Here is a 9,566-nt window from a genome sequence, read left to right on the forward strand (position 1 = left end):
GTCGGTTGTAGGAGCAGCAGAGCCATCTTTAGAAAAGACATTGTTTACTGTCGACCAACAAAAACCATCAAATTAAGGAGCAGTAGAGCCATCTTTCTTATATGACAAAAGAAGCCTACACCCGACTCTCGCTTTTGTGTTGCTGAGCCGCGCCAAGAGAAACTCTGAGAAAGTCGGAACGAAAGCATTTCTTTCTGCAAGTCGTCATCCCTACCGACCTATTGATTGAATACAGAGTGTTACTGTTTTGTATTTGATTATTCGTCATATTATATGATACCTTACAAAAATAAGTTGGTCATGTAATATATAACTCACTTAACTGAGGGGGAAAAAACATATTAGAACATTGTCTGAGCCCGGGTTCGAACCGGGGACCTCTAGTGTGTGAGACTAGCGTGATAACCAACTACACCACCCAGACGACGGTTCTAACCATAGGGGATCTGTTATATGTATGTGGTTTCGTAGGACATCTTGTGACAATTTCGTTTAAATTATCCTAAGATAAAAAGAAATAGAATAATAATTGATAAGATATAACTGTCTGAGCCCGGTTTCGAACCGGGGACCTCTAGTGTGTGAGACTAGCGTGATAACCAACTACACCACCCAGACCGTGTGATTGTAAGCCCCAAAATAATATTTCTTCTAGAATAAACGAATAACCCTTTTTTTAATTTATTTTTTAATTTCGATTTGGATCCATTGCGACTGTAAGATATGGTGACTAATAACAAACTTGAGATTGGGATGAAATGAAATTGTTTCGGAGTGAATAGTGGATGTTAAAATCATGTATATATATCTATCTATCTATCATCTCTGAGTCAGCCATCTAAAGACGACGGACGACGAGGGAGACCAAGGCGGCGAAAGCGTGGGCAAAGGCAGCGGCGATTGAGGCCTTGATCCGCCCACGCTTGGGGATCAGGCGACGGCAGCTGCTGTATATCCTCCCTCCACTTAGCCTTCTTCCTTTCATTCTTCGTCTTCTTCCCTTTCCTCCCCTTGTGTTTCTCCTCTCTCTTCTTGGACTGGGATCAAGCTACTACTGTCCTCCCCTCTCTCTCTCTCTCTCTGGTACCGAGCTACAGCTTGCAGTGGAGTGGCAATATACGCATAGAGGAGGAGGCCGCTGCCTAATTTGCTTTAGATTTGCACTCGTTTGCACTCCCATCACATGGCACATGGATCGCATCTTGTATTCTCTCGCTTCTCTCTTTCTTGTATTCTTTCTCCTTAATGCATCTTGTTAGTGGATGGTGGCAGCCTCTCCTACTGTCATTTATCACTTATATTCCTTAACATGATTTCCTGTCGCAAATAAGAAAAGAAGTATGGCTCATAAAAAAGGTTGATTTCGATGTACCGACACAAGGAATGGGGATAATGATTTCCCATGCAGATGATGCGAAGACTATTGACCAGCTAACCATTCTTCGACACATGCAAAGCAGATCATAACAAATCTTTATAAAGCAGATTTTATTTCAACTTTGCATGAAGTGAATTCTTCCCTAGCCCCAAGAACAAAAAAAGAAGGGAAATTCTTCCCTAATGATTTAAATTTCTACTTTGTGTGTGTGTGTGTGTGTGTGTGAGAGAGAGAGAGAGAGAGAGAGAGAGAGAGAGAGAGAGAGAGAGAGAGAGAGACAATAAGTTCTAGAGAAAAAAAATATAAAAACAAGGACAATCAAATGAGGGTTTTGATAATATGTAAGTTAAGAACATGCCAACTATTGAACTCAAGCTAACAGTATAAACCTATCTATTTTATGTCATGCATTGAATTACCTGAAGAAGTGAGCTGATGAAGGTAGAAGTTGGAATGAGGATCCTCAGGAAATGGCAATTCTAGCTTCTACAAATAGATGAAGGTAACTTGTAATTTAGTGTGAGAAGCTGATCAAACCATTCATCAATAACATCAGTGAGTTGCATGTAAACAAAGGAGATGTCACAGTCACAAAGTAGAGTGGGGACTCTCAGCAGAAATCACCTGTTTGATACAATCATATTAGCTTAAAATTATTGGTGACAAAAGGGTTGAGCACATAGGCATTGTATTTTGACTCGACAAAGGCCCCTTAGTTTCGAGTCAAGTAGAAAACATCAGCTATAAAGAAAGAACAGTTTGACTGGCAATCATAGTGAGCCAGCATTGACTTGCCATGAGAAAATAATATCACAATACCAAGGAGTTGTTGTCTCATCATATTGTGGTTTATTGGAGAAATATAGAATGTGTTGTGCAAGATTACAAGACAAAAACCCACAGTACATAGTCTATCATGCTATGAAAACTTTGAAGAGCATAACAAAGAGAGGACCTCTCTAAAGAAGGCAATGTTACTCGAATGCTTTATTGCCATGCAATTGTCGAGGAATGAGAAGGTAGGTTATCCCAGCAAATCTAGTGCACCAACTTTTCGCCCACCTGCCACATAAATATGATCAGTCACAAGAAGCCAAACGTTTCATGTATAATATCCTTGTTATAAACAAAGATTTCATATGCCAGCCACCGTTAATCATGCCATTTGATTTGATACGTATTATATACCACAGCTTCTTAAGAATACAACATTAAACACACTGTTACAGAAATTTGGTAGACAAACTATCAATTGTCACGGTAGTCCAGATGTATGCTCTACCTGATTTATAGCATTTAGGACAGCAATTTGATGCAACATTGTAACTAAAACTAATAGAAGATAACTACAATTACAAGATTAAACGAAACGACATTTTGGTGGAAGCTGTAGAATGGAAGAAGCAGAGTGGAAGCTAGAAGAAAATTTCAATAAAAAGAAAAAACAGAGATCAGAAGACCATCCATCAAAAATCAATATTGTTTTCATTCATTATAAATCTGCCTATTATCTCACTCGAGGCATGAGCGTTCACACAAACACCTAGTTTCTTTTTCTAAAGTTTCTTTCCTTCACCCTGAAGTTATTGGATTCATTAAATAAGTCACATTTCAAGACTCCAAATCTCTAGCAATAATATCCCAAAGACTTGTTAAGTTGGCAACTTTTTCCTAATTAAAACACATCAAAGTACTGTCTCCAACATAAAAAATCAAATCTAGAAAAAATATCCACAAAAATAGAAGAAATAGAAATGTGCTGTCCCAACTAGTTTGACCCATGGCAAATACAAACACATTATGGATTTGGCTCCAACCCAAACTAGAATCAATCAACAAATTATTTACCCATAAACATTAAACATCAAAAATTGATCTGCAGTTTAGATTCATTAGGGATTCACTGATCATTCCATCATCTCCTTTACCCAACTACATGGTCCTGGCTAGTTATTTGCTATTATCAGAAACTTCGGAAGCTGTAATTATCCTCATACAGCATGCTACAGCATCCGCACCCTAAATAAAAATATAGGCTTAGTTCATCCACAATAGAGTACGAAATCCATATCACATTAAAATGGCCATGCTCCTTTCTCGGCATCAGTTCATCCAATTTCTCAAGATGCTATTTAACCTATTGGTGAAGAAACCCTGTCCAACTAGAATAATAACAATCTTAAAAAAGCACAACATTTTCCATAAAAGCAAGCTCGTTCAAAAATGTTTAAATAAAGTTGCAGCTAATAATTTTGAGTTTCAACTACTATCACTAGATTCAATACCACTTCCTTTGTGTCCTTCTTTCCACCAAACAGCTTGTATCCACCATAAAATAGAAGGGCCCAGCCAGTCAAACTAGTAAGTACAAACTGTAGAAGACAAAGCTCTTGTTAGCTTCATTTCACAACATCTTGCAGAAACCTTCAACAGAAAACTACAATAAACTAAATGTTGAACCAAGGGTTCGTGATTCACCTTGGTCTAGACCCAGGAGACAAATTTCAATCACTATTTTAAAAAAAAATCACTATTGATGTGTCTAAATGTTGAACCAAAAACAAAAGAAGATCTTCTAAAGGAAGTTGCACAAAAATATATAGCTCTTCCTATAACCAGAACACTCGAACATTAGAAAATATATAAACCATGCAAATAGAACTCACATGTTCTTCCTTCCATTTAGAAGGACTAAGCGGGTCTTCCCACATATTAATCTTTGGTGGGCCATGATGATCTGCAAAAAATAGTGAGGAACAAAATTGAAATCAAATAGCAAAACAAGAAGTAAAGGGGATGTATTCAGAATATTATCTTACAAGTTAAACTAGTGTCAGAGTCAGATATATTTCATATGAACTATTAAAGTTGCATAATTGCAATATCCAGATATATTACCAGTTGTCAATACAAAACCGATTATTTGCACTATCTTCTTATGCTATATCATGACTCATTAACATTAAGCAGCACAAGAACCAGCTTGACGTATCCATCATGATAAGCGCACCATTCCCTCCCCTTTCTTTTCCTCTCCCCAACATGGAATAACAAGAAGTAATAAAGTCCCAAGTATTCAGGGTTAGCTACATAATTGTAACATCTCTTATTAGGTTTTCCTACCTCCTCTCACACCACAATAGGGAGTTGGGATCCCAAGAATACATAAGATGAAAAGTCTAATACTCTAGCAATAATAAGTCCCAGAGGTGTTGCTTAACAATCTTTGCATCAAGAACTTTGCTACAAGCTACTTCCTAGGCTTTCCTCTACCTCTCCTCCAACCACAGCATGGAGTTGAGACCCATAGAATGCATAAACAAATAAGATCAGAGAAGCTTAAATCTTTGGGTGCAAATATAGTACAACATCAACAAGCTGTATGCCTTAAATCCATTTTGCTATAATTAGCATTGATATTTTTAGCAATAGTAATTTATAGGGGTACTGCTTTACAATATTTTTTTTTGAGAACTTGGCTACCAGTTGGTTATAAATAACAATGTTTTTCACCAGAAAAGAAATCATATTTGTCAGATTTCACTGGAAACTGTTGAGAGCTCAGACTAAACTATGTTGCATTGCCCATATGCACTGGGACTCAAATTTCAAAATCGCTACTGGAATTAGGAACTAATTTGTCTTTCAAGTCATCCCAGCTCCATCATCCATTATATACTCTTCTGCACAGAATCTAATCCATAATCCCACCAATTAAATCGTTGTTCCGTTTATGTCCTCTGAAAAACGTATTGGATATAACTTTGATCCCCAAATTTTCTAAGGAAATTGTTCGTCGACCATTTGAATTAGACCAATAAAATAGTTCAAAATTCAATTACACCATATTTTCTCCAGAACAAGAAAAACTAGGGTGTACAATAAAATGAAATGGAAGACGTCCGTAGCACGACTCGCAGAAACCCAATGTATTAATCAGATCTAATACGCTGTCACCGCACATCCTAACGATCGGAAGCTGAAGAAGCGCGATCAAAGCAGTGAATCAGAACAATCAAGAAGGGAAGGCCGATGAGAGCCCGACAGGTCAAAAGATGCGATGAGAGACGGACCTCCGTCACCGGCGAGTCCCCGTCGAGGCACGAGCTTCGCCGCAGCGGCAGAGGGGCGAGAGAAGGAGGAAGCAACCGCCAGCGCCACCCGAGCCGCCATGCTTCGCTGCAAGAGAGGGAGAGGGGCGATGGGAAGAGTGCACGTCGCTTCCTCGGGAATGATGGGCTCGAAGCCCGACCTAACAAAACAGTACATAAATGCTTGTGTAGGCCCAAATGTTTACTTAATGGGCTTCGAGCGAGCCCATATTAAGCTGAACATTGAGAGGGCTCTTTGGGTAACCCAATTATTATTTCATTTTTCATCTATTATAATTTTCAATAAATAAACATAAGAAGAGCTTTTTGATAATATTCATAATAATGAAACATTGCATGAATATATGTAAACATATACACCTCCCAACTCAGTGACCTTATGTTAATCCCTCTATATATTTGAGCATTTTTTATAGTTAATCTTCATTGGCTACTATAAATTAGTTATTAATTGAGATGTTATTGACCTCTAGGAGTTTATTATGATGCTAAAAGTGTCGAGAGTATTTTAGATATTTTATATCATTATATGCTTCTTTAACTCAAATATAATAATGCTAATTGAATTGTCTAGAGTTGCTGTTAACAACCCTAATATACATATGTTATATATATATATATATAACATATGTATATTAGGGTTGTTAACAGCAACTCTAGACAATTCAATTAGCATTATTATATTTGAGTTAAAGAAGCATATAATGATATAAAATATCTAAAATACTCTCGACACTTTTAGCATCATAATATATATATATATATATATATATATATATATATATATATATATATATATATATATATATATATATATATGGATTTGAAAAAGCTAAATGGGTTATGGGAATAAGAAATATTCTTAAAATAATATGTTATTAATAGATTAGTATATTCATGGAAAATATTAAACTGTCCAAGCCTCCACATATTAAACTACAACTAGCATGTTAATGGAAGTATAAATAATATGTATATATATATTTGATATAATTTATGACATCTATATTTCATAAATATAATAAATGATATTATCATATTTTTAGTTTTGAAGATTGAGGTACATGTTTTTAAAAAATATTATTCTCAATATTCTATAAAATACTGATTAAGCATGGATAAATATTAATGCTTATGTTAAGCATAACGTAATAAGTTAAAGCATATTAGCGGACTTGAATATAAGATTAAGTTATGATAATAAAAATATATATTATGATTAAAAATGATGATTGAATTTTAACCGGTCTTAAATGAATCTCAAGTCTTAAATGAATTTGATCATGATTAAAGTTTAAGTTTTAAATATTATTTATGTGGAGGATCATAAGTTACTAAGGTATAGATAGAGTAATAAAAATTTAAATGAAGATAGAAATAGAAAAGAAATATTATACTAAATGTTGAGATACATAAGTTAAATTGAATGATGAGTATATACCAAAAATATTATCTTTGTTAAACTAAATTAAAATCAATTAAAGTTATTATAAGTATATTAGTAAAAAAAAATTGAAATGATGCCTAATAGAATTGAACCCTAAACATAAGGCAACGTCCTAACCACTTGTTCTTTTTTTTTTTTTTCATCATCTTTACCAACCTAACAACACAATACCTTTTTTCTCTTTCTTCAACCATTCTTTTAGCTTTTCTTATGCAAGCTAGAAACCCTAACTCTAATGAAAATTGAGGTAAAAAAAAACTTATTTCTTCCTTTATTATACCTAAGGTTTCAGTTTTATAGATTATATACTGATATTATCAATTTTTTTATAACCTAGACTTTTAATTAATATTTAATTTTTGGATATATTTTGTATGATTTTTGTATGGTTTTAAAGTCTCTAGTATGATCTTAATCTAAGAGTGTCACAAATATGATGTACTCAGAATTTCTTATTTTCTAAGAAGTTCTATTTAAGCTAAATTGACTCATTAAATATATGATTAAGCTCTATCCTTTGCGGATATTTTAAAAGATTATTTTAAGGTTCTATGAGATTTGTTATTAAGTGAATAACACTTCTACCAAAATATAAGGTTTATAAGTTCAAACAATCTTAACCTAGTTTCAACGTAAGATAATAGGTGTTGATAATTGTATTAAGAGAATAGTTTAACCTGATTTTATTTTAATCTAAAATTTGTTATGTCTTTAGTTTATATATTTCTTAGTTTTTTTATAAAAATTTATGATAATTCAACATCGTTGGTCAACTAGAATAGTAAAATAAAATTTCTTCGTATAATTGTGTGTTGGTTTGATTGATATTAACTAGTTAATTTGATTATAATGTGAATTGATAGTAGAATCTATATGAATTTTTAAGTTAAGTATAGTTTATTTTATGAGAAATTTTATCAGAATTTTTTCTATGAATTATTATAAATTAATAATTCAAGAGATAAAGTTCTTGATTAAGACATCTCTCCTAATTTGATAAGTATATCAATTCCTAATACACTTGATCATTAAGAAATGTTACATTTCATTGACATCTATATTTTGAGTTAAATCAAGTAAGTATAAGTTTGTTTCATCATATAAATTATCATATTTATAATATATTTTAAAAAGTATATTTCAAATGATATGATTATTTTGAGGTAAGCATGAACTAAATGTGAATGTATATATTTTGTAAGTATAAAAATATATAAATTATGATAAAAAAAAATCTTATATGTATACATATATGAAGATATAAGATATAAGATACGAGAATTAAATATGATATGAGAGTGCATGATTATATTACGACGTACTATGCATGTATTTGTTATGATGTAAATTTTTACTTTCTTATTATTCATATGATATGTTTTAGGGTCATGTTTGCAAAAAAAATCGAGATGTCTACCATTATTTATCTTATGCTGATAATTTTAAAATATGATATATATGATATGATACATGCTCACCTAGATAAAAATATAAAAGCTTATAATTACTGAGTCATTACTTACTATAGACCTTATTTTATAGGTAAAGATACTAATACCTCACCCTGATCAAATAGGGAAGTGAGTATGTGCAAACCTATATTAGTGCATATGTGAACGATAACTTGTAAACATTTTATGTGTATAAATTTTAAACATGTCATTTTTCTTTGATTAGATTTTATAATTATGTACGGTTATCAAAAATTATATGTATATATATATCATTTTATTTAGTAAATTTATATATTTTAATTTTAAAATTATTTATTATTTATTTTAATTCTATCGATAATAATAAGTATGGATTGCAATTAAAATGACAAGGACCGACATGCCCGAGAAACAAGCATATTGATATGTGCTTTAACTGCAAATTAGATGTAAATGAGTGCAATTATGAATGTTAAGAATGTGGACCGATGTATATGTTTATGCCTAATAAATATATCAACTCAATGTCGAGGTAGAATGCTTTGGGATCAGGGAAGGGATGATATAATTGCATTAGCAACATACTAATATGTTTTCTGTGAGACGGTTGCTTAAGCACCCAACTCTTTTTCTAATCACCAATTATTTTTGCCTAATGGTTAGATTAAGGTCAATATGAATCATATCATGAAAGTAATCTCTCTTTTGGCAAATTTAATCGTGCATTTGGACAATTTTAACCCTTTTTTTTTTCCCACTGTCTTGTTAAGTTACTTAAACTAGGCTTTAGAATTCTAAATGAAATTTCTTTTAGGAGAAATAATGAGGTTTATCTCAAACATTTTTGATATATTAAGTGTAAGAAAAAAAAAATGCTTCCTACATCCTTTTGGCCATTCAACATGCATAAAAAATTATGTATAACATAATCCAACGCAAAAATTTTATATATATATATATATATATATATATATATATATATATATGTTTCAACATTCTTGTATAATAACACTTATTTTTTTTTAATTTGTGGAATGTTTTTCTAATTTATTATAGTTATTAATTAAATCCTTACAAATTGTTCTTTTACACATAAAGCACAAAAAGATTGAAGTCAACTCAAATAAAGAGCAACATAAAAATACGTGTCAGTTGAGGGGTTATTTGCAAAACATAAGATATTAACTGTCCGTTTC

General features: G+C 32.3%; 1 protein-coding gene and 2 non-coding genes across 3 annotated transcripts; all 3 read right to left on the reverse strand.

Annotated features, from left to right (window-relative positions):
- Positions 1 to 350: 350 nt before the first annotated feature.
- TRNAV-CAC (transfer RNA valine (anticodon CAC)) lies at positions 351 to 424 on the reverse strand. The gene has a single exon. It is a non-coding gene; the product is annotated as a tRNA-Val (tRNA).
- Positions 425 to 544: 120 nt separating this feature from the next.
- Positions 545 to 618, reverse strand: TRNAV-CAC (transfer RNA valine (anticodon CAC)). The gene has a single exon. It is a non-coding gene; the product is annotated as a tRNA-Val (tRNA).
- A 1,504-nt stretch (positions 619 to 2,122) lies between these two features.
- Positions 2,123 to 5,624, reverse strand: LOC135596369 (uncharacterized). The gene is made up of 4 exons (XM_065088429.1): positions 5,452 to 5,624; positions 4,045 to 4,115; positions 3,664 to 3,750; positions 2,123 to 2,440 (listed from the first exon to the last, which is right to left on the reverse strand). Exons 1-4 carry the CDS (start codon positions 5,549 to 5,551, stop codon positions 2,417 to 2,419), a joined length of 282 nt encoding a protein of 93 aa, XP_064944501.1. The 5' UTR covers positions 5,552 to 5,624; the 3' UTR covers positions 2,123 to 2,416.
- Between the last annotated feature and the right edge of the window lie 3,942 nt (positions 5,625 to 9,566).

Source organism: Musa acuminata, chromosome BXJ1-2 (genome assembly GCF_036884655.1).
Source record: "Musa acuminata AAA Group cultivar baxijiao chromosome BXJ1-2, Cavendish_Baxijiao_AAA, whole genome shotgun sequence".
Lineage (NCBI taxonomy): Eukaryota > Viridiplantae > Streptophyta > Magnoliopsida > Zingiberales > Musaceae > Musa > Musa acuminata.

Bases quoted from the DNA above. Each gene is read 5' to 3' on its own strand.
- LOC135596369 (XM_065088429.1), bottom strand. From the start codon at position 5,551: ATGGCGGCTCGGGTGGCGCTGGCGGTTGCTTCCTCCTTCTCTCGCCCC. The intron at 4,116-5,451 runs GTCCGTCTCTCA...TATTTTTTGCAG, and splicing joins GGGACTCGCCGGTGACGGAG to ATCATCATGGCCCACCAAAG. The intron at 2,441-3,663 runs GTATTGAATCTA...TTTATGTGGCAG, and splicing joins AGAAGGACACAAAGGAAGTG to GTGGGCGAAAAGTTGGTGCA.